At 58.0% G+C, this 24,281-nt stretch overlaps 2 protein-coding genes across 3 annotated transcripts in view; one reads left to right on the top strand and one right to left on the bottom strand.

The window, feature by feature from the left end:
- Positions 1–9,298, bottom strand: part of LOC146423087 (DNA-directed RNA polymerase II subunit RPB1-like) — a 12,833-nt gene extending 3,535 nt beyond the window's left edge. Inside the window, exons 1-5 of the mRNA XM_085045063.1 lie at positions 9,019–9,298; positions 6,134–6,266; positions 4,464–4,600; positions 3,163–3,336; positions 209–490 (exon numbers count right to left, since the gene is read on the bottom strand). Of these exons, the coding sequence (XP_084901189.1) occupies positions 209–490; positions 3,163–3,336; positions 4,464–4,600; positions 6,134–6,266; positions 9,019–9,108 (816 nt within the window). The 5' untranslated portion in view covers positions 9,109–9,298. The remainder of the gene's footprint in view (positions 1–208; positions 491–3,162; positions 3,337–4,463; positions 4,601–6,133; positions 6,267–9,018) is intronic.
- Positions 9,299–12,130: 2,832 nt separating this feature from the next.
- Positions 12,131–24,269, top strand: ZBTB4 (zinc finger and BTB domain containing 4). Of its 2 annotated transcripts, XM_085045107.1 has the most exons (4): positions 12,131–12,217; positions 15,583–15,663; positions 17,333–17,409; positions 19,973–24,269. In XM_085045107.1, the coding sequence occupies exon 4, from the start codon at positions 19,988–19,990 to the stop codon at positions 22,952–22,954; it is 2,967 nt and encodes a 988-aa protein (XP_084901233.1). In that variant the 5' UTR covers positions 12,131–12,217; positions 15,583–15,663; positions 17,333–17,409; positions 19,973–19,987; the 3' UTR covers positions 22,955–24,269. The 2 variants fall into 2 exon arrangements, with proteins under 2 accessions (XP_084901233.1, XP_084901234.1); XM_085045108.1 differs by lacking the exons at positions 12,131–12,217; positions 15,583–15,663 and adding an exon at positions 15,852–15,929.
- Positions 24,270–24,281: the final 12 nt, after the last annotated feature.

Raw genomic sequence — 24,281 nt, 5'->3', positions numbered from 1 at the left:
AAACCCCACAAAACCCCCACAAAATCCCCACCTGGTTTCTAGCTGACCCCTGCATGACCACGGCCGGCCGCATGGAGAGCGGCGGCACGGGCAGCACTGTGCCATGAACACCCAAAAACCTCTAATATCTCCTAAAAAACCCTACAAAACTCCATAAAATCCTACAAAAACCCTACAACATCCTACAAAAATCCTATAAAAACCCCACCTGGTTCCGGGCTGACCCCTGCATGACCACGGCCGGCCGCACGGAGAGCGGCGGCACGGGCAGCACGGTGCACACCATCCACTCGGGCCGGGCGAATTTGGGGTCCATGCCGAGCACGAAGCACTCCTCGTCCGAAATCCTCTTGAAGATCTCGTGAACTCTCTCGGGGCTCAAGAGGATTTTCTTCTCTTGGGAATCCTCGTTGACGTGTTTCCACTCGGCGTAGAGCTCCAGGCCGGAGCGGCGGATGCGGGGCTGGTAACGGCCACAGCCGCCGTGGCCCTGGAATGGGGGGAAAAGGGGGGAAATTGGTGAAAAATGGGTGAAAAAGTGGTGAAAAATGGTGAAAAAATGGCAAAAATGGGCATTAATGGGGTGGAAAAGGGATGAGAAATGGGGAAAAATGGGGTGTAGAGTTCCAGCCCTGAGTGATGGATAAAGGGTTGGTAACAGCCACAGCCGCCGTGGCCCTGGAATGGGGGAAAAGGGGGAAAATTGGTGAAAAATGGGTGAAAAAGTGGTGAAAAATGGAGCAAAAAATGGCAAAAAAGGGCATTAATGGAGTGGAAAAGGGATGAGAAATGGGGAAAAATTGGGTGTAGAGTTCCAGTCCTGAGTGATGGATAAAGGGTTGGTAACGGCCACAGCCGCCGTGGCACTGGAATGGGGGAAAAAGGGGGGAAATTGGTAAAAAATGGGTGAAAAAAAGGCAAAAAATGGGTAAAAAGGACATTAATGGGGGAAAAAGTGGCATTAAAAAGGGATAAAAAGGGGAGAAAATGGATTGTAAAGCTCCAGCTCTAAGCAATGGATAAAGGGTTGGTAACAGCCACAGCCACCGTGGCCCTGGAATGGGGGAAAAAGGGAAAAAATGGGGAAAAAACAGAAAAAACAGTAAAAAAACAGAAAAAAAACTGAATTAATGGGGGGAAAAACGGGGAAAAATGGGAGAAAATGGATTGTAGAGCTCCAGCCTCAAACAACAGACGTGGGGTTGGTAGCAGCTAAAGTCACTGTGGTGCTGAAATGGGGGAAAACGGGGAAAAAATGGTGAAAAATGGAGCAAAAAAATGGCAAAAAAGGGCATTAATGGGGTGGAAAAGGGATGAGAAATGGGGAAAAATGGGGGGTAGAGTTCCAGCCCTGAGTGATGGATAAAGGGTTGGTAACAGCCACAGCCACTGTGGCACTGGAATGGGGGGAAAAGGGGAAAAAATGGTGAAAAATGGGTGAAAAAGTGGTGAAAAATGGTGAAAAAATGGCAAAAATGGGCATTAATGGGGTGGAAAAGGGATGAGAAATAGGGAAAAATGGGGTGTAGAGTTCCAGTCCTGAGTGATGGATAAAGGGCTGGTAACGGCCACAGCCGCTGTGGCCCTGGAATGGGGAGAAAAGGGGGGAAATTGGTGAAAAATGGGGAAAAAAGGGGAAAAAAAGGTCATTAGTGGGGTGAAAAAGGGAGGAAAAAGGGGGGAAAAAGGGGGAAAAAGGAGCATTAATGGGGTGTAGAGCTCCAGTCCTGAGTGATGGATAAAGGGTTGGTAATGGCCACAGCCACCATGGCCCTAAAATGGGGAAAAATGGGGAGAAATTGGTGAAAAATGGGGAAAAATTGGTGAAAAATGGGGGAAAAATGGGGAAAAAATGGGGGAAAAATGGAATTTTGAGGCCACAAACCCCAATTTTGGTGTCACAAACTGGAATTTTGGTGCCACAAACCGGAATTTTGGGGCTACAAAGCGCAATTCTGGGGCCACAAACCAGAATTTTGGGTACACTGAGGAGAATTTTGGGGCCACAAATCCGAATTTTGGGGCCACAAATCAGAATTTTGGGAATTTTGGGTTCTCCCACCTTCTCCTTGGTGAGATCCTCGTCCCCCTCGGGCTGCTCCACCCCAAATTTGTGGTGCACTGAGGAGGATTTTGGGGCCACAAAGGGGCATTTTGGGAATTTCAGGGCCACAAACTGCAATTTTGGTGTCACAAACTGGAATTTTGGTGTCACAAACTGGAATTTTGGTGCCACAAACTGGAATTTTGGTGTCACAAACTGGAATTTTGGGGCGATAAATCAGAATTTTGGGATTTTTGGGTTCTCCCACCTTCTCCTTGGTGAGATCCTCGTCCCCCTCAGGCTGCTCCACCCCGAATTTGTGGTGCACTGAGGAGGATTTTGCCACAAAAAAAACAGGGCCACAAACAGGAATTTTGTAGCCACAAATGAGAATTTTGGGAATTTCAGGGTCACAAACCGCAATTTTGGCCACAAACAGGAATTTTGGTGCCACAAACTGCAATTTTGGTGCCACAAACTGCAATTTCGGTGCCACAAACTGGAATTTTGGGGCCACAAACAAAATTTTGGGGCCACAAACCAGAATTTTGGGGCCATAAATCAGAATTTTGGGGCCATACATCAGAATTTTGGGAATTTGCCCTCCCACCTTCTCCTTGGTGAGATCCTCATCCCCCTCGGGCTGCAAACAGGAATTTTAGGGCCACAAACAGCAATTTTGGGTACATTATGATGAACCACAACCACAAACTGGAATTTTGGTGTCACAAACTGGAATTTTGGGGCGATAAATCAGAATTTTGGGATTTTTGGGTTCTCCCACCTTCTCCTTGGTGAGATCCTCGTCCCCCTCAGGCTGCTCCACCCCGAATTTGTGGTGCACTGAGGAGGATTTTGGGGCCACAAACAGGAATTTTGGGGTCACAAATGAGAATTTTGGGAATTTCAGGGTCACAAACCGCAATTTTGGTGTCACAAACAGGAATTTTGGTGCCACAAACTGCAATTTTGGTGCCACAAACTGCAATTTCGGTGTCACAAACTGGAATTTTGGGGCCATAAATCAGAATTTTGGGGCCATAAATCAGAATTTTGGGGCCATACATCAGAATTTTGGGGCCATACATCAGAATTTTGGGAATTTTGGGTTCTCCCACCTTCTCCTTGGTGAGATCCTCGTCTCCCTCGGGCTGCTCCACCCCGAATTTGTGGTCCATCTCCTCTCCTCCCTCGCAGATGTTCTTCCCTTTGCACAGATCATACACGTGGGTCAGACGCTTCTTGGGCTGCCCTTTGGATTTGCCCAGGATGTCCTTGATTTTGGGGTTGTTCTGCAAGAAAATGGGGGATTTTTGGGGTCAAAAAGGGGAGATTTGGGGTGGTGGGGGTGTGAAAGGGGATTTTGGGGGAATAAATGGGGGTTTTGGGGGAATAAATGGGGATTTTGAGGGAATAAATGGTGGTTTTGGGGACATTAAAGGTGATTTTGGGACATTAAAGGTGATTTTTGGGCCATAAAATGTGATTTCTGGGGAATAAAACTTGAGTTGTGGGATCACACAGTTGTTTTGGGGATATTAAAGATGATTTTAGGGACACAAAAGGTGATTTTTGGGACATTGAAAGTGATTTTGGGGACAGATGATTTTTGGGGCCATAAAAGGTGATTTTGGGCCATAAAAGGTGATTTTGGGGTCATAAAAGGTGATTTTGGGACACTAAAGGTGATTTTTGGGGCTATTAAAGGGGATTTTGGGGCCATAAAAGGCCATTTTGGGGCCACAAATGTTGATTTTGGGGATATTAAAGGTGATTTTGAGGCCATAAAAGGTGATTTTGGGGACATAAAGTTAATTTTTGGGACATTAAAGGTGATTTTTTGGACATTAAAGGCGATTTTTGGGACATAAAAGGTGATTTTGGGGCCATAAAAGGCCATGTTGGGGCCATAAAAGGTGATTTTGGGGCCATTAAAGGTGATTTTGGGGACATTAAAGGTGATTTTTGGGACATAAAAGGTGATTTTGGGGCCACAAAAGGTGATTTTGGGGCCATAAAAGGTGATTTTGGGGTCATAAAAGGTGATTTTTGGGCCATAAAAGGTGATTTTGGGACACTGAAGGTGATTTTTGGGGCTATTAAAGGCCATTTTGGGGCCACAAATGTTGATTTTGGGGATATTAAAGGTGATTTTGAGGCCATAAAAGGTGATTTTGGGGACATAAAGTTAATTTTTGGGACATTAAAGGTGATTTTTTGGACATTAAAGGTGATTTTGGGGCCATAAAAGGCCATGTTGGGGCCATAAAAGGTGATTTTTGGGACATTTAAGGTGATTTTGGGCCATAAAAGGTGATTTTTGATCCACCTCATCCCCCATGGTGTCCCCAGTTCCCACCACGAGGTCATTTTCAGTCCCAAATTTTTTGGGATTTCCCCATTTTTTGGGGTTTCTCACCGAGTCCACGAGGAGCTTGGAGCAGAAGAAGCAAACGCAGCGCAGGATTTTCATGGTTTTCCCCAAAAATCCCACGTGGAAAACAGGTTTGGCCAACTCGATGTGGCCAAAGTGTCCTGGGCACTCCGTCATGTTCCCTGGGAAATCCCAAAAGTTAGGGGGTTGGAAGGGTTTGGGGGTGGAGGGGAGAGGATTTTGGGGTTCAAGCCCCCAGTGAGAGAATTTTTGGGGTTCAGGATGACTTTTGGAGGTTCAGGATGATTTTGGGGTTCAGGAGAGATTTTTGGGATTCGGATCCCAGTGATGATTTTTTTGGGATTCAGGATGATTGGGATTCAGGAGAGGATTTTTGGGATTCAAGCCCCCAGTGAGAGAATTTTGGGGTTCAGGATGATTTTTGGGGTTCAGGATGATTTTTTGGGGTTCAGGACTGGATTTTTGGGGTTCAGACTGGCTTGGGCTCAGGAGAGGATTTTTTGCCATTCAGGACCCTCAGATGATTTTTTGGAGGTTCAGACAGGATTTTTGGTTCAGGAGAGGATTTTTTGGGGTTCAGGATGATTTTGGGATTCAGGACCCCACAGGATGACTTTTTTGGGGTTCAGGCGATTTTGGGGGGTTCAGGATGATTTTTTGGGGTTCAGGATGAGTTTTTGAGATTCAGGACAGGATTTTTGGCATTCAGAAAGAGGATTTTGGGATTCAAGCCACCCAATGAGAGAATTTTGGGTTCAGGATGATTTTTTGGGATTCAGAGAGGATTTTTTGGGATTCAGCATGATTTTGGGGGTTCAGGATGATTTTTTGGGGTTCAGGACAGGATTTTTGGGGTTCAAGCCCCCAATGAGAGAATTTTGGGGTTCAGGATGATTTTTTGGGGTTCAGGAGAGGATTTTTGAGGTTCAGATCATTTTTTGGGGTTCAGGAGAGGATTTTTTGGGATTCAGGACCCCCCAGGATGATTTTTTGGGGGTTCAGGACAGGATTTTTGGGTTCAGGACATGATTTTTTGGGGTTCAGGATGATTTTTTGGGATTCAGGACCCCACAGGATGACTTTTTTTGGGGTTCAGGAGGATTTTTTGGGGGTTCAGGATGATTTTTTGGGTTCAGAAGAGGATTTTTTGGGATTCAAGCCCCCCAATGAGAGAATTTTGGGGTTCAGGATGATTTTTTTCAGGGTTCAGGAGAGGATTTTTGGGATTCAGGACCCCACAGAATGATTTTTTTTGAGGTTCAGGATGAGTTTTTGGGATTCAGGACCCCGCAGGATGACTTTTTTTGGTGTTCAGGCTGATTTTTTGGGGTTCAGGAGAGGATTTCTTGGCATTCAGGACATGATTTTTGGGATTCAAGACCCCCCAGGATGACTTTTTTGGGGGTTCAGGATGATTTTTTTGGGGATCAGGATGATGTTTTGGGATTCAGGACAGGATTTTGGGGGTTCAGAACCACCCAGGATGATTTTTTTGGGGGGTTTAGGACGAATTTTAGGGTTCAGGATGATATTTCAGGGTTTAGGAGAGGATTTTTTGGGATTCAAGCCGCCCAGTGAGAGAATTTTGGGGTTCAGGCTGATTTTTTGGGGTTCAGGACCCCACAGGATGACTTTTTTTGGGGTTCAGGACAATTTTTTTGGGGGTTCAGGCTGATTTTTTGGGGTTCACTCACCTGCACAGGTCTGACACCTCCCTGTCCTCTCGATGACTCCCTGCCGGGGGTCCATCAGCCCCCCCAGTTTGGGACGACCCCCCTCGGTGGTCTCGGGGTACTTGATGCCACCTTCTGTCACCGACATGCGTTTCTGGGGGGAGATGGGGAAACTGAGGCACCTGGGAGCCCAAAAGTGGCACTGGGATCCAAAATCACCCCCTGGAAATGGGGAAACTGAGGCACCTGGGAGCCCAAAAGTGGCACTGGGAGCCCAAAAGTGGCACTGGGAGCCCAAAATTGTCACTAGGGAGCCCAAAATTGTCCCTGGGACCCCAAAATTGTCACAGGGAGCCCAAATCAACCCCTGGAAATGGGGAAACTGAGGCACCTGGGAGCCCAAAAGTGGCACTGGGAGCCCAAAAGTGCCACTGGGGACAAATCAACCCCTGGAAACAGGAAAACTGAGGCACCTGGGACCCCAAAAGTGTCACTGGGTGCCCAAAAGTGTCACTGGGACCCCAAATCACCACCTGGAAATAGGGAAACTGAGGCACCTGGGAGCCCAAAAGTGGCACTGGGAGCCCAAAATTGTCAAAGGGAGCCCAAAATTGTCACTGGGATCCAAAATCACCCCCTGGAAATGGGGAAACTGAGGCACCTGGGACCCCAAAAGTGGCACTGGGAGCCCAAAACTGTCACTAGGGACCCCAAAATTGACAGAGAGATCCCAAATCAACCCCAGGGACCCCAAAACTGTCACTGGAGAGCCCAAAAGTGACACAGGGAGCCCAAAAGTGTCACAGGGAACCCAAATCACCCCCTGGAAATGGGGAAACTGAGGCACCTGGGAGCCCAAAAGTGCCACTGGGAGCCCAAAAGTGTCACTGCTGGGAGCCCAAAAGTGGCACTGGGAGCCCAAAAGTGCCACTGGGGACAAATCAACCCCTGGAAACAGGAAAACTGAGGCACCTGGGACCCCAAAAGTGTCACTGGGTGCCCAAAAGTGTCACTGGGACCCCAAATCACCACCTGGAAATAGGGAAACTGAGGCACCTGGGAGCCCAAAAGTGGCACTGGGAGCCCAAAATTGTCAAAGGGAGCCCAAAATTGTCACTGGGATCCAAAATCACCCCCTGGAAATGGGGAAACTGAGGCACCTGGGACCCCAAAACTGTCACAGGGAGCCCAAAAGTGCCACTGGGAGCCCAAAAGTGTCACTGGGAGCCCAAAAGTGTAATTGGGAGCCCAAAATTGTCACAGGGAGCCCAAATCACCCCCTGGAAACGGGGAAACTGAGGCACCTGGGGACCCCAAAATGGCCACTGGGACCCCAAAAGTGCCACTGGAAATGGGGAAACTGAGGCACCTGGGAGCCCAAAAATGGCACTGGGAGCCCAAAATTGTCACTAGGGACCCCAAAAGTGGCACTGGGAGCCCAAAAGTGACACAGGGAGCCCAAAAGTGTCACAGGGAACCCAAATCACCCCCTGGAAATGGGGAAACTGAGGCACCTGGGAGCCCAAAAGTGCCACTGGGAGCCCAAATCTGTCTGGGGCCCAGAGTGTTAACACAGGGGCCAAAGGCGCACTGGGAGCCCAATTATCACTGGGAGCACCCAAAATCAACCCTGGAAATGGGGAAACTGCCACGGCACCTGGAGCCCAAAAAGTGTCCTGGGGCCCAAAATTATACAGGGCCCAAAAGTGTCACAGGGAGCCCCAAAAGTGTCATGGAGGCCCCCAGAACTGTCCAGGGACCCCAAAACTGTCACAAGGACCCCAAATCATCCCCAGGGACCCTCAGATCACCCCACCCCCTGGGGATCCCAAAACTGTCACAGGGATCCCAAAGTTTTAAAGACCTCCTGGCCAACCTCAGGGACCCCAAAACCCCTCCCTGAGTTGCTCCCATGGGCCCCAAAATCCACTCCAGGGCACCCCAAGGCCTCTCAGGAGACTCTGCCACTTTTAGGGACCCCAAAATTCCTCTTGGGTTCCCTGAGCCACCTTTAGGGACCCCAAAATCCCACCAGAGGATCCTGAGCCACTCTCACACACCCAAAGACTCTTCCAGACGCTCCCTGGGCCACCCTAGGGAACCCAAAATTCCTTCTGTGCTCCCTGAGCCACTCTCAGACACCCCAAAATCCCATCCTGGGTTCCCTGGGCCATTGGCAGAGACCCCAAAACACCACCAGGGAATCCTGAGCCACTCTCAGACACCCCAAATCCCCTCCAGGGCACCCCAAGGCTCTTCCAGGAGCTCCCTGGGCCACCTTTAGGGACCCCAAAACTCCTGGGTTCCCTAAGCCACCTTAGGGACCCTAAAATTCCTTCTATACTCCCTGATCCACTCACAAGGACCCCAAATCCTCTCCAGGACACCCCAAGGCTCTTCCAGAGGCTTCCTGAGCCACCTTTAGGGACCCCAAAATCCCACCAGAGGATCCAGAGCCACTCTCAGACACCCCAAGACTCTTCCAGAGGCTCTCTGGGCCACCTTTAGGGAACCCAAAATCCCTTCTGTGCTCCCTGAGCCACTCTAGGGACCCCAGAATGTCTCCCATACTCCCTGAGCCAATCGCAAGGACCCCAAAACCCCACCAGGGCATTCTGAGCCACTCTCAGCCACCCCCACACTCTTCCACAAGCTCCCTGAGCACCCCAACACCTTCCAGAGCTCCGTCAAACCCTTAAACTCCCTCAAGTCACCCCAAAAGCGCTCTCCCCTCAGCCCCGCTCAGCCCCCCGGGCCTGTGGGGGGCGCTATCCCCTCACACCCCCGCCCGAGGCCTCTCCGCCCCTCGCTCTCGCTGCCCCGCCGCCATTTCCCGCCGCCGCTCTCCCTCAGCCGCCGGCCCCGCTCCCTCCGCCGTTCCGTCCGCGCCTTCCCGGCCCCGGTACCATCTCATCGGGGCTGAGGATCCCGAACTGGACTCGTTTGATGGTGCGCAGCGGGCAGGCGCTGTCGCCCGAGGGAGGCCCGCCGTGCATGGCGCCGGTGGGGGTCGCGGCCTCGCGCCGCTGCGGCTGCTCGGAATCGACCCCTTCACGGAGGGGTTAGGCGGTGGTTTGAACCCCACCGGGGAAGCGGGAAGGGGCTCCTCACAGAGCCTCCGGCGCGGAGCTTCCCCTTTTCCGCTCCGGCCGCTCCGCGCTCGCAGCGCGACTGAGCTCCGTGAGGCGCCGGCGCCGCCTTATATAGCCTCGGCCCCCGCGCGCCGCCGGAGGGGGCGTGGCCGGAGCGTACCAAGAGCCTCATGGGGGGGAAAGGGGGGGAGCGGGAAAAAAGCGCGGGAAGGGGAGGGGGCGGCGGGTCCGGTTACGGTCCGTGAGGGGAGCGAGGAGCAGGGAACGGGAGGGAAGCGGCGGCGGCTGCTCCGTGAAGGCCTCGCGGGAAGAACCGCTACCGGATCCCCCCCGTCCGGGGCGGTGGGATCGATTCATGAATAATTCATTTCATAAACCCGCCCTCGACACACCGCGGGGCGGAGGGAGGTTGACGAAGAGCTGCCGGCGGTTGACGGAGATTAACGGAGATTGCCGAAGTGCTGCCGGAAGTGGGCGGAGATCAACGAAGCGCTGCCGGGGAGTGACGGAAATAACCGAAGTTTATTTGAGATTACCGAATAGTGACGGACGACAACGGAAATAGCCGAAATCCTGGCGGACGGTGCCGAAAGATGCCGGAAAGTACCGAAGCCCTGACGGAAGGTGCCGAAGCTCAGGCGGACGGTGCCGGAAATGGCCGAAGAACCGCTCCGAGCGCGGCCTGCGGAGCCCCGGCCTCGCCTGCCCAGCCCGGCCGCTCCCGGCGCTCCCAGCCCGGCCTCGGCCGCTGGGAAAGGCCGAGGCTTTCGGGCCTGTTCCGGATGAGGCTTCGGGGAAGGGGCTGAGGGAGGCGAGAGGATGTGGGGGAATGATTAGGGGAAGGTGGAAAGCGTCAGGGTGAGGGAATGGGGATTTGGGGGGCGGAAGGCTCAGGGAGAGGTAATTGGGAATATAATTGGAATAGAAAAAAGGGTATTTTGGGGCAGCAAGAGGGTGATAAGGGAGAGGAAAGGAGGGGAGGAGGATTTGGGAGAATGGGAAGGTTTGGGGGGACAGAGAGGGATTTGGGAGAAAATTGGGGCAAGAAAGGTGAAGTTTGGACGATTCGTTATGGATAGGGATGGAGAATTTGGAGGAAGTCAAATAAAAATAATATTTTTGGTGTTTTGTGTGTTTTGAGGCGTTGGGCTTATTTAGGAAGCAGAGGGGATTTTTTTTTTATTTTGGGGCACAGAAAGGGGAATTTGAGGAGTATTTTTGGGGCTCAGACAGGTGGCTTTGTTTTTTTCTCTGTGTCACCCAGTGGCATCCATGTCACCCAGGGCCAGAGTGTCCCCCTGGTGTCACCACATCTGGGTGCTGTGTCCCCCAAAGGTGGGGTTTTGTCACCGTTTTGTCACCGTCACTGGTCCCTGGGGGGTCCAGGGGTGTCCCTCACACACCTGGGTGACACAGGGTGTGACAAGGTGACATCGGTGTCACCCTGCGATGACGTCACCGAGGCACAGCCGGACAGACACACAACAACGCGACACGACTGTGACGCCGTGGGACACAACCTGACCTGCGCCACCCCCACGGCACAGCCGGCACCGTGGTGACAAAGTGACACAAGGTGACACAAAGTGACACAACACACGACCCCGTGTGACACCAGGGGACACGGTGACAACCGGCAGAGCAGGGTCTGTGCCACACCCGGCTGCGGCTGTTGTGTCCCTGCTTGTGTGGGTTGTACCCAGTTCTGTCCCCATTCGTGTCCCACAGTCCACCCAGTTTGTCCCAGTTGTGTCACCTCGGTTGTGTCCCCAGTCTGTCCCAGTTGTGTCCCACTGTCCCCCCAGTTGTGCCCACTGTTCCCCTGGTTGTGTCACACTGTCCCCCCAGTTTGTCCCAGTTGTGTCCCACTGTTCTTCCCAGTTTGTCCCAGTTGTGTCCCCCTGTCCCCCAGCTGTGTCCCCAGTTTGCGTCCCTGGTTGTGTCCCACCGTCCCCCCAGTTTTTGTCCCTGGTTGTGTCTCATTGTCCCCCAGTTGTTCTTCCCAGTTTGTCCCACTTGTGTCCCACTGTCCCCCCAGTTTTTGTCCCTGGTTGTGTCATACTGTCCCCCCAGTTTGTCCCAGTTGTGTCTCATTGTCCCCCCAGTTGTGTCCCACTGTTCGTTCCAGTTTGTCCCACTTGTGTCCCACTGTCCCCCACTTGTGTCCCAAATTTCCTCCCCTCGTTGTGTCCCCAGTCACACCCACTGTCCCCCGCAATGTCCCCCGCTGTGTCCAGGTTGTGTCCCCCGGCTCTGTCCTGCTGTCCCCCCCCAGTCTGTCTCACTTGTGTCCCCTGGCTCTGTCCTGCTGTCCCCCACTCGTGTCCCACTTGTGTGCCACTATGCCCCAGTTGTGTCCCCCTGTTCCCCCCAGTTTTGTCACACTGTTCCCTCCGTTTGTCCCACTCATGTCCCCCTGTCCCCCGTTGTGTCCCCCCGTCCCTTGCCCGTTCCCCCATTCCTGCCCCTCCTTGTCACCCCCGTGTCCGTCACTCGTGTCCCTCTCATGTCCCTCTGTCCCCTCACCCCCCTCCAGGAGCTGTCCCCCGGGCCGTGTCCCACTCATGTCCCCCTGTCCCCCATCACACCCCCTTGTCCCCCTGTCCTCTCACCCCGCTCCGGGGTGTCCCCACGGTGTCCCCATCACGTCCCCTTGTCCCCCGGGCCGTGTCCCACTCATGTCACTGTCCCCCATCACGTCCCCCTTGTCCCCGATGTCCCCGGGCCATGTCCCACTCATGTCCCCTGTCCCTTCACCCCCTCCGGGGTGTCCCCCATCACGTCCCCTTGTCCCCCGGCCATGTCCCACTCATGTCCCCCTGTCCCCCATCACGCCTTTTGTCCCCTATCCCTCACCCCTCCGGGGTGTCCCCCCGGTGTCCCCCCCGTGTCCCCGCGCCGTGGGGCGGGGGGGTCCCTCCCTCCCTCCCACCCGGGGCCCAACGCGCCGCCTCCATCTTGCGCCGCCGCCGCCGCCGCCGTCGCGACATCACCGGCCCCGGGACAGGCCCCGGTAACGACCCCTCCCCCCCTCCCCGGGACCCCCGCGGGCCGCCGCGACCCCTCCCCCCTCCCCGCGACCCCCCTCGCGACCCTCCCCCGGCGGGGCCATCGCGACCCCCGGTCGTGTCACCACCTCGCGACCCCCGGCGCGACCCCCGCGCCCCACGGGGGGGGTCAGGCCGGGGGGACCCGCGACCCCCAACCCCCGCCCTGCCCTGGGTCACGCCCACCCCGTAAATACCCCCCCCCGCCCCCTAACCGCCCCCCGGACCCCAAAAACCCCCCTAAACCCTCCCCAAACACCCTCACGGGACCCCCGAAGTGCCCCCCGGGACCCCCAAAGTGCTGCGGAACCCCCAAAGTACCTCCTCCCCCCGCAACACCCCCCCAGCACCCCAAATCGTCCTTCCCCCGCCCAGGACGTCACTCTGTCCCCCCCAAATGTCACCCGACGCCCCCCCGGGACCCCCGAGTGCTGCTGGGAGGGGGGGGCTGCACCCCGGGGGGTGATAGGGGTGACGCGGTGTTGGGGGGGGAGGCTGGGTGTTTGTGCCGGGGGTGGGGGGGCTCGAGGGGGGTGTGTGTGCGTGTCAGGTGTCGCTGTGCGTGTGACAGGTCGGCGTGCGGGTGTGTGACTGCGTGTGTGTGTGTGTGTGCGTGTGCAGGCGTGTCAGGGCCGCGCGCGGGTGTTGCTGCGTGTGGGGGTTGTTTGTGCGTGTCCGGCTGTTTGTCCCTGTCTGGTTGTTTGTCCCTGTCTGGTTGTTTGTCCGGCTGTCGCGTGCGTGTGCGGCTGTTGGCCGGTGTTGCGTGTTGCGTTTGTGCACAGGTGTTTGTCTCTACACGCTTGCAGGTGTTTGTCACCGTGAGAGCTCTCCGTGGGTTGTTTGTGTGTGGTTGTGCATCTGTGCGTCAAGTCTAGTGTCTGGTTGTTTTTCCGTGTCCGGCTGTTCGTCCGTGTCCAGCTGTTTGTCCGTGCATGGGTGTGGGTCGTGTCTGTGTCTGGCTGTTTATCTGTGCGTGGTTGTGTGTCAAGTGTGCGGTTGTGCATCAGTGTGGGGGTTGTTTGTCCGTGCGCGGTTGTTCCTCTGCGCATGAAACATCCATGTGCGGTTGTTTCATGTCTCTCCTTGTTTGTGTCACACCCGTGTGTGGTTGTCCCTCTGCGTGTACTTGTGCGTGTTGTGTGTCACACCTGTGTGCGGTTGTACATCCGTGTAGGGGTTGCGTGTGGGCTGTTTGTGTGCGGTTGTGCCTCTGCCTGTCAAGCATCCAGCGCGGTTGTACATCCACATGAGGGCTGTTTGTCTACCTGTGCTTGTGTCATATCCGCGTGCGGTTGTACATCCGTGTGACGGTTGTTTGTCTGCCTGTGTCTGTGTCATATCCGTGTGCGATTGTCCCTCTGCATGTCAAGTGTCTGTGCGCGGTTGTACATCCACGTGGGGGTTGTTTGTCTGTCTGTGCTTGTGTCATTCTGTGTGCGGTTGTACATCTGTGCGGTTGTGTCACATCCATGTGCGGTTAACACATCCACGTGCAGTTGTACATCCGTGTGAGGGTTGTTTATCCCGCTGTGTTTGTGTCATTCTGTGTGCGGTTGTACATCCGTGTGGCCGTTGTTTGTTGGTGTGCGATTGTCCCTCTGCCTGTTGAGCTTTCCCGTGCAGGTGTACATCTGTGTGGGGGTTGTTTGTCCATCTGTGGCTGTGTCACATCCGTGTGCAATTGTCCCTCTGCCTGTCAAGCGTTCCTGTGCGGCTGTACATCCATGTGGGGTTGTTCCTCAACATGAAAGGGTTATGGGAAGGTTGTCTGTGTGCGGTTGTGTCCTTTCCGTGTGTGATTTTGCATCCGTGTGAGGGTTCTGTGGGATTGTTTGAGGGCAGTTGTGCACTGGTATGTGGCTGTGAGTGTCACATGTCCCTGTGCGGTTGTATCGTGTCCCTGTGCGGTTGTACATCCATGTTCAGTCATGTGCCACATCCCTGTGCAGTTGTACACTGGTGTGCAGCTGTGAGCGCCACGTGTCCCTGTGTGGTTGTGAGTCACTCCCACACACCATTGTGCATCCGTGTGTTGTGTCCGTGTGTAACCATGCATCCGTGTGCGGTTGTGCGTGGGTTGTGGGGCTGTGCATGCTGTATCCGTGTGCAGTTGTGTGTCAGTGTGTCAGATACGTGTGCGGTTGTGTCAGGCCCATGTGTGACTCTGTGTGTTGTGCATGTGTGCGGTCCATGTGTGGTTGTGTATCTGTGTATGGTTGTACGTCAGGTCCATGTGTGGGTGTGTCAGGTCTGTGTGTGACTCTGTGTGTTGTACCTGTGTGTGGTTGTACGTCAGCTCCCTGTCTGGTTGTATGTCAGCTCCACGTGTGGTTGTGTCAGGCCTATGTGCAGCTGTGTGTCCATTTGTGTGGTTGTATGTCAGGTCCCTGTCTGGTTGTATGTAAGGTCCACGTGCAGTTGTGTCAGCTCCATGTGTGTGACTGTCAGCTCCCTGTCCGGTTGTCCATGGCTGTGTCCAGTCCTGTCTGATTGTCCATCATGCCTGTCCCTGCCGTGCACACACCGCGTGTGTCATGTCCGCGCACACGCGCTCACGTTGTACCAGTGGGTGCGTGCAGTGAGTGTCACACATGTTGTACACCTGCAGGGATGTTGTGTCCAACAGGTGTCACGGGTGTTGTAGGCGTTCTACACGTGTTGTGTGTGTTGTGTGCGTGCAACACATCTCATGTGAGTTGTATGTGTCCAATGTGTGTTGTGTGTGATATACGTGTGCAACATGTGTGTGTTGTACATGTGCAACACTCATCAGTCATGTGTGTGAAATGTGTGTTGTGTGTGTGCAACGCGTCTCACGTGAATGCATGTGGGCGTGTCCTGCGCGTGTCACACGGTGCAGTTGTCACGTGTGCACGCGCTGTACACACGCGTGTGCCTGTGAGCGGTGCAGGGTTGTGTATGTGGTTGGGGTGTGAATGTGTGTGTTGTGTCTCCCACGCCTGTGTGCGTGTGCAGGTGTTGTGTTTGCGTGATGTGTGTCACACGTGTGTTTGTGTGTTGTATGTCACACAGGCGTGTGATTGATGTGTCACACACACGTGTGTGTGTGCGTGTGTGTGAGCTCTGCGTGTCACACGCGTGCCGTGTGCCCCCCAGGGTTGTCCCCAGCCCGCGGGTGACACTTCCGAGTCCCCTCTTTCCCCCTTAACCCCTCCCCCTTCCAAACCACGCCCCTCCACCATCCCGCCCCTTAAGCCCCGCCCATTCATGACGCTATTGACCCCGCCCCCTCAATGACCACGCCCCTCACCGACAGCCCCTCTAGCCCCGCCCCTCACTGACCACGCCCCCTCTGGCCCCGCCCCCACAGCCTCCGCCTGCTCCTCCAACACCGCCCGCGGCAGGACGGGGCCCCGTGACGTCACTCCCAGCCCAGCCAATGAGCATCCAGGTGAGCCCATGACGTCAGCGGCACGCTGCCTCCCATTGGCGAGAAGGCGGGCGGGGTCACGGGGGTGGGCGTGGCCTGGCGATCTCTGCTCCCTGATTGGCTGCAGGTGAAAGGTGTGTCCCGGGGGGGAGGGGAGGGGGGAAGGGGAGGAGTCTGGAGGGCTGTGGGGGGGAGGGGGGTTGTTCCCATGGCAACAGTTGGGTGACACTCCCCTCCCCCCCCGGATGACGTCGCTGAAGGATCTCCGCTGTCAGGCGGCTCTGGGGGTACCTGGGGGGGGGAGGGGAGCACGGGGGGTGGGGGAGGGGCTGGGAGGGTTGTGAGGGGCGCGGGGGGGGAGGGGCAGTTGGGGGGTGCACGGGGTGTCCTTCCAGCTGTTCCCCCCTCCCCAAAATCCCCGCAGGGTTCCGGTTGTAGCGGCTGCGTCAGGCAGGCCACGCCCCCCCCGGGGTGTCCCCGCCCCACGTCACCCCCCGGCGCCCCTCCCCCACTGCCAGTGTCACCTCCCCCCCCGGTTGTCACCCCCCTGCATGTGCCCTCCTCCCCCGCATGCCACACCCCTGTGACGTCATCCTGATGACGCCACACCACCCCTCCCCTGTGTTGTCCCCTCGTGGTGACGTCACACCACCCACTAACCCCCTCCAGTGACGTCACACACTGTCCCCTCCCAGTGATGGTGACATCATCACCCCACTCTGTCCCCACCTTAAACTCTCCCATGACGTCACTCTTCTGCCTGATGACATCACACCCCCATGACATCACACCCGTCCCCTGGCGGTGATGTCACACTGGGACCTTCCTGTGACGTCACATGTCCCTCGTCACGGAGAACCCCCTGCCACCCCCCTGCTGCCACTTTGTAACCCTTTCCTGGGGTTTCCGACCCCCCGATCACTTTGTCACCCGTTTTGTCACCCTTTCTTCACCTGTCACCGCTTTGTCTCCCTCCCTAACTTTGTCACCCTTTTGTCACCCGTCGCCACTTTGTCACCCTCTCTTTTGTCACCCACTGTCATTTTGTCACCATTTCCTGGGTGTTCTGACTATCCCCCAAAAAACCCACCCCAACTTTGTCACCCCTCACCACTTTGTCACCCTTTTGCCACCCCTCACTGCTTTGTCACCCTCACTTTTGTCACCCCCACTTTGTCCCCACTCTCTATCTTGTCACCCCCAGTTTGTCACCTGCTGCCATTTTGTCACCATTTTCTGTGTGTTCTGACCCCCCCATTGCTCACCCCCACTTTGTCACCCTCTGCCACTTTGTCACCATTTTGTCACCTTTCACCACTTTGTCACCTTCCATTTTGTCACCGTCACCGCTTTGTCACCGTCACCCTTTTGTCACCATCACCACTTTGTCACCCCTCACCACTGTGTCCCCCAGCTCCACTTTATCACCCTTTTGTCACCCATCACTGCTTTGTCACCCTCTATTTCGTCACCCTCAGTTTGTCACTCCATGCCATTTTGTCACCATCACCCTTTTGTCGCCCATCACCACTTTGTCACCCTCTATTTTGTCACCACTTCATCTCCCACTCTCTACTTTGTCACCCCCTGCCACTTTGTCACCATTTCCGGGTGTTCGCCTCCCCCCAACACCCCGGCTACCCCCGAATCCGCCTGTTGTGACCTCTCTCTCTGTGTCACCCCTCTCCAGGAGGCCTGGCCGGCTGTCACCCCTCCCCGAGGACCCCCGGAGCAGCAACACCCAGTCCATGAGGGCCCCGCGCACAGGTGGGGCACTGGGGGGAACTGGGAGGGACTGGGAGGTACTGGGAGTTACTGGGAGTTACTGGGATGGCACTGGAGGGCATTGGGAGGATACTGGGAGTTACTTGGAGGGCACTGGGAGTTACTGGGGGGCATTGGGAGTATACTGGGAGGTACTGGGGGGTACTGGGATGCACTGGGAGGTACTGGGAGGCATTGGGAGGGACTAGGGGTTACTGGGAGGGCACTGGGAAGTACTGGGGAGGTACTGGGGGTTACTGGGAGGTACTGGGGGGGCACTGGGAAGTACTGGGGAGGTACTGAGGCTTACTGGGAGGGCACTGGAGGGGTACTGGGGGTTACTGGGAGGTGCTGGGGGGGTGATGGGGTGTCCATCTGTGGCTCCAGCCATGTGTCCATCTGTGGGTCAGAGCTGTGGGTCAGGCTCTGGTCATGGCTCCGGTCATGGCTCCATCCCTGGGTCTCCCCCATAGTTCCCCCATGGTTCTGCCCATTCTCCCCCCTCAGTTCCCCCCATGGTTCACCCCGTGTTTTCCCATGGTTCTTTCTGGTCTCCCCCCATAGTTCCCCCATGGTTCCGCCCGTGTTCCCCCTTAGTTCACCCATGGTCCTTTCCGTTCTCCCCCCTCAGTTCCCCCATGGTTCTGCCCGTGTTCCCCTTACTTTTCCCCCATGGTTCTGCCCATGCTCTCCTCACTTCCCCCCATAGTTCTACCCGTGTTTCCCCCTCAGTTCCCCCCATGGTTGTGCCCGTTCTCCTCCCCATGGTTCTCCCCATGGTTCTGCCCGTGCTCTCCCCTCAGTTCCCCCATGGTTCAGCCCATGCTCCCCCTCATTTCCCTCCATGGTTCTACCCATGCTCTCCCCTCAGCTCCCCCCATGGTTCGCCGTTCTCCCCACCCCCACCCCACCCCCCCCCCACCCCATGGTTCCCCTCCCCCATAGTTCCCCATGGTCCCCCACCCCAGTTCCCCATCGCCGTTCTCCCCAGTTCTCCCCATGGTTCTGCCCATGCTACCCTCATTTCCATGGTTCTACCTCTCCCCTCAGCTCCCCATGGTTCACCCGCAGTTCCCCCATGGTTCTTCCCGTGTTTCCCCTCAGTTCCCCCATAGTTCTGCCCATGCTCCCCTCATTTCCCCCCATAGTTCTGCCCATGCTCCCCTCATTTCCCCCCATGGTTCTGTCCATGCTCCCCTCATTTCCCCCCATGGTTCCGCCCGATCTCCCCCCACCGTTCCCCGCCCGTGGTTCGGTCCGGTTCCTCCCGCGCTCGCGCGCCGCCGCCATTTTGAGTCGCCTCAGGGCTGGGAGGCCTCAGCACAAAATGGCTCCGCGGGGCCTGAGGGGCTGCGAGCCCCGGAGAGGGACAAGGGGGACCTTAAAACCCCAGAGTGACCCCCGGAGAGAGGACAGGGGGACCCCAGAGTGACCCCCAGGACAGGGGACAGAGGGGTCCTGAAAGCCCAGAGTGACCCCCGGACAAGGGAGCCCCAAAATCCCGTAGTGACCCCCTGAGAGGGGACAGGGGGACACTAAAACCCCAGAATGACCCCCGGACAGGGAGACCCTGAAACCCCAGAATGACCCCCGGACAGGGAGACCCCAAAACCCCAGAGTGATCCCCAGGACAGAGGAGTCCTGAAACCCCAGAGTGACCCCCAGGACAGAGGGACCCCAAACCGCAGAGTGACCCCCAGGACAGGGGAGTCCAAAACCCCAGAGTGACCCCCAGGACAGCAAGACCCCAAACCCCAGAGTGAGCCCCGGGACAAGGGAGCCCCAAAATCCCACAGTGACCCCTGGGACAGGAGGACCCTAAACCCCAGAGTGACCCCCTGGACAGGGGAGTCCCAAAATCCCAGAGTGACCCCTAGGACAGAGGGACCCCAAGCACCCGGAGAAGGGACACAGGTGACCCCAAAAAAGGGATCCAGGTGTGCTTAGCCCCAAGTAAGGGACACAGGTGACACCAAATAGGGACTGAGGTGACCCCAAACCCTGACCCCAGCCAACCCAGTGACCCCAAATAGGGACCAAAGTGCCTGGGTGACCCCAAATAGGGACCCCAGTGACCTCAAACCATGATCCCAGCCACCCCAGTGACCCCAAACAGGGACACAGGTGACCCCAAATAAGCACCCCAGTGACCCCAAACAGGGACACAGGTGACCCCAATCCCTGACCCCACCCACCCAGGTGACCCCAATTAGGGACCCAGGTGTCTGGGTGACCCCAAGTAGGGACCCAGGTGACCCCAAACCCTGACCTGAGCCACCCAGGTGACCCCAAATAGGGATGCAGGTGACCACAAACCCTCTCCCCAACCACCCAGGTGACCCCAAAAAGGGACCCAGGTGACTCCAAGCCCTGACCCCACCCCCCCAGCTGACCCCAAATAGGGACCCAGGTGTCTGGGTTACCCCAAATCATCACCCCACCCACCCAGCTGACCCCACATAGGGACCCAGGTGACCCCAAACCGTGACCCCACCCATCCAGCTGACCCCAAATAGGGACCCAGGTGACCCCAAGCCCTGACCCCACGCCCCTGGTGACCCCGCAGGTGGCCGGCGCGGGGATGGCTCCGGTCGTGGAGGTGTCGGACGCCGGGCACTGCCGGGCGCTGCTGCTGGAGCTGAACGAGCAGCGCCTGCGGGGACAATTCTGCGACGTCACCATCATCGCCGAGGACACCAAATTCCGCGCCCATAAGAACGTCCTGGCCGCCTCCAGCCCCTTCTTCAAGCGGGCGCTGGCCCAGGAGCCCACCTGCCCCTCACCTGCGCAGGTGCTGGAGCTGCCGGGCATCCAGGCCGGCGTTTTCTCCGACGTGCTCAACTTCATCTACAACTCGCGCCTGGCCGTGCCCTCTCCGGCGGCCGCGCGGGCCTTGGGGGCAGTTGGCCGGCGCCTGGGCATCCCCTCGCTGCAGGGGCTGGAGGCCGGACCGACCCCGCGGGACATGAACGGCACCTGGACCCCGCCGGCACCGGCCGGAGACCCCCGAGCGCCCGCGGCCCCCGTGGACCTCACCTGCCCGGCGCGGCCTGGCGAGGCGGCGACCACGGGCGGGGAGACGGCGCCGGGCGGCGAGGAGGCCACGGTGTCACCTCCGCCGGTGTCGCCGTCGTCGTCGCTGCGCTGCGGGCTGTGCGGCCGCGGGTTCAGCTCGGCCGCCGCGCTGGGATTCCACGCCAAGCTGCACCGCGGGCGCCGCGGGCTGTGCTGCCGGCACTGCGGGAAGAGCTTCATCCACGTCAAGCGCCTGCAGACGCACGAGGTCGGCTGTCGCGACGGGGACGGCGACACCGCCGGGGCCACTACTACCGCCACCGCTGCCACCACAGCGGTCAGCGCCGTCACCACCGCCACCACCACCACCGCCACGGCGGCCACGGCGGCGCCGAAAGCGGCCAAGAAGGCGCTGCTGCTGCGGCACCGAGCGCTGGAGCCGGGCGGCGAGCAGGAGCCGCTGGTCAAGGTGGTGGACGGGCAGGTGCTGTACCTGTGCGGGGTGTGCCAGCGCTCCTACATGACGCTGTCCAGCCTGAAGCGCCACGCCAACGTCCACTCGTGGCGCCGCAAGTATCCCTGCCGCTACTGCGACAAGGTGTTCGCGCTGGCCGAGTACCGCACCAAGCACGAGGTGTGGCACACCGGCGAGCGCCGCTACCAGTGCATCTTCTGCTGGGACACCTTCGTCACCTACTACAACCTCAAGACGCACCAAAAAGCCTTCCACGGCATCAGCCCGGGGCTCATCGCCTCCGAGAAAACGCCCAACGGCGGCTACCGGCCCAAGCTCAACGCGCTCAAGCTCTACCGGCTGCTGCCCATGCGGGCGAACAAGCGGCCCTACAAGACCTACAGCCAGGGCGCGGTGCCCGACGGGGCGCTTCCGCCACCTCCGGCCACGCCCGGCGACGCCGCTGTCACAGCCTACCCCGCGCCGCGGCCGGAGCCCGCGTCGGTCATCGCCTACGGCCGCGCGGCGCCGTCGGTCATTGTGCGGGGCGGTGGTGGCAGCGGTGCCGCGTCGGTCATCGCCTACAACGGCCGGGCGGGCGAGGAGCCGCCGGGGCTGCCCGAGGGACCGGCGACAGCACCGGTGACACCGGCGGTGCCCATCAAGAAGCAGGTTCTGCGCGATTACATCGAGGCTCAGCGCGCCGCCGCTGCCGCCACCGAGGGTTCGGCCGCTGCTGCCCCCCAGAACCCCCCCGGCAGCGGCGGCAGTGGCAGCGGTGGCACCGGAGGTGGCCGCACCATGACCTACGTGGCCAAGCCGGCGTACGCGGGGTCGGCGGCGGGCGAGGGGCTGTGCCAGATCACCGTGCGCATCGGCGAGGAGGCCATCGTGAAGCGCCGCATCTCCGGCACCGAGCTGCGCGGCGACGACGACAACGACAACGACAGCGACGCCGACGACCGGCTCTGGCGGCCGTACTACTCCTACAAACCCAAGAGGAAGGCGGCGGCGGGGGGCGGTGGTGGTGGCACTGGGACAGCCGGTGGGACACCCGGCGGGACCCCCGGGACGGCGGGCAAGAAGCCGCGCTGGCGGCGCAAGCTGCGCTCGCTGCGTTGGGCGCCCGGGGATGACGGCGACGGTGACAACAGCGGCGACAACGACGGTGACAACGACGGCGACAACGACGGCGGTGACGACGCCCCGCGGCGGCGCGAGCGGCAGCACCCGTGCCGGGTGTGCGGGAAAAGCTTCCCGGCGCTGCGGAAGCTGCGGAAGCACCAGCGGGGACACGAGGCGGCGGGGACAGCGGTGGGGACAGCGGTGGGGACAGCGGTGGGGACAGCGGCGCCCCCGGGCAGGGTGGGGCGGCGGCCATCGCTGCGCTTCACCTGCCCCACCTGCGGCAAGGTGTGCAAAACGGCGGCCGCGCTCAGCCGCCACGCCCAGCGCCACCGCCAGCGCTCGCCGGGGTCACCGCCGGGGTCGCCGCGGTCACCGCCGGGGTCACCATCGCGGTCACCGTCGCGGTCACCATCGCGGTCACCGGCGCCGCCCACGGTCATCGCCTACACCCCTCCGGCCGCGGGCAGGGAGGAGTGTCCGGCGGAGAAAGGGGGGGTGGCGCTGTCCCCTGGGGCCACCAGCGCTGCGCCACCTCCCTCTGGTGACACCGAGGGTGACACCGATCGTGACACCGCGGGTGACAGCGCGGGTGACACCGCGGCGGGTTACCCGGTGCAGGAGCAGCCGCTGGCTCTGCTCTGCCGTGCCGGGGGAGGTGACACCGAGCTCGGCGACAGCGCGGGGACACCGCGGGGAGGTCCCCACGTCCCCCCCGCCGCCTTCCCGCTGTCCTTCGGGACACCCCGTCTGGTGGCCGCTTACCCCTTCCCCTTTCCCCTCCCCCTCGCCCTGGTCCTCCCCGACCCCGAGCGTGGCTTCCTGGGGGGGGGAGGGGCGGGAGGCGGAGCCCCCCCGGCGCCCCTCCCCCCTAGCACCGCCCCCACCCCCCCAAATTTCGGGTTCCCCGCGGGGGGAGGGGAGAGACCCCGGAAAGCGGGGGGGGGCACCTGAGGGGTGGGGGAGGGGCGGGGGGGGTCCTTGCCCCATATTTGGGGGGGGCTGGGGGGTCCCAAAGAGGTTGGGGGGCCCTATAGGGAAGGGGGGGCCCTATAGATATTGGGGGACCCCATAGAAATTGGGGGGCCCTATAGAAATTTGGGGTCCTATAGATACCTACGGGCCCCATAGAAGAAGATCGGGGCGCCCCATAGAAATAGGGGTCCCCTAGATGGCTCTGGACCCCATAGAAGTTGTGGGAAAAGCTGGGAAACCCCATAAAATTCGGGGCGCCCCATAGAGGTTTATGGGCCCCATAGAAGAACATGGGGGTGCCCCATAGAAATTGGGGTCCCACAGATGGTTCTGGACCCCATAAATGGCTCTGGACCCCATAGAAGTTGTGGGAAAAGCTGGGAAACCCCATAAAATTCGGGGCGACCCACAGAGTTTTATGGCCCCATAGATCTTGTGGCGCCCCATAGAATTTGTGGGGTTTTCCCCCAGATTTTGGGGGTCCTTTAGGAGGTTGGGGTGCCCTGCGGGACTTCACGGACCCCATAAATTCGGGGTGACCCCACAGAGGAGGGAGGAACCCCCGGGAGTTTGGGGATCCCACAGAATTTTGGGGAATCCCATAAATATCGATCGACCCCGCAGAAATCGAGGGGCTGCCCCATAGATTTTGGGGGTCCCTGCAGATCTCGGTGGACCCCACAGAAGTTTGGGGACCCCAAAAAAAAAAATTTGGGAGTCCTCAGCAGGAGATTGGGGGATCCCATATGAAATGGGGACCCTATAAAATTTGGGGTTCCCCTATAGAATTTGGGTTTCCTTATAAAATTTGGGTTTCCTTATAAAATTTGGGGTTCCCTATAGAATTTTGGGGTTTCCTTAGAAAATTTGGGGTTCCCCTATAAAATTTGAGTTTCCCTATAAAATTTGGGGTTTCCCTATAAAATTTGAGTTTCCCTATAAAATTTGGGGTTCCCCTATGAAATTTTGGGGTTCCCCTATAAATTTTTGGGTTTCCCCTATAGAATTTTGGGTTCCCCCACAGGGTTTTGGGGAGACCCTTTACAATTCGGGGGTCCCAGAGGATTTTTGGGAAGCACCGGTGATGGGAAGACCCCAAAAATTTGGGGGTTTGAGGTGAATTTTGGGGTTCCCCCCCCAATTTTTTGGGATTTGGGTGGGGGGAGGGGCACAGGGACCAGTCAGAGAGTGGGGGAGGGGCGCTGGGGGATACTGGGAGGTGGGCGGGGCTTCCGGTCACTCCAAAGGGGAGGGGAGGGATCAGAGCCCCTCCCCCAGCACAGGACCCCCCCAAATTCCCAAAGAC

The sequence above is a fragment of the Lichenostomus cassidix genome, unplaced genomic scaffold (genome assembly GCF_008360975.1).
Source record: "Lichenostomus cassidix isolate B80296 unplaced genomic scaffold, HeHo_3.0 HiC_scaffold_34, whole genome shotgun sequence".
Taxonomy (NCBI): Eukaryota; Metazoa; Chordata; class Aves; order Passeriformes; family Meliphagidae; genus Lichenostomus; species Lichenostomus cassidix.
Note: the sequence above shows the minus strand (reverse complement) of the source record. Positions and strands in the feature narration are given on the sequence as shown.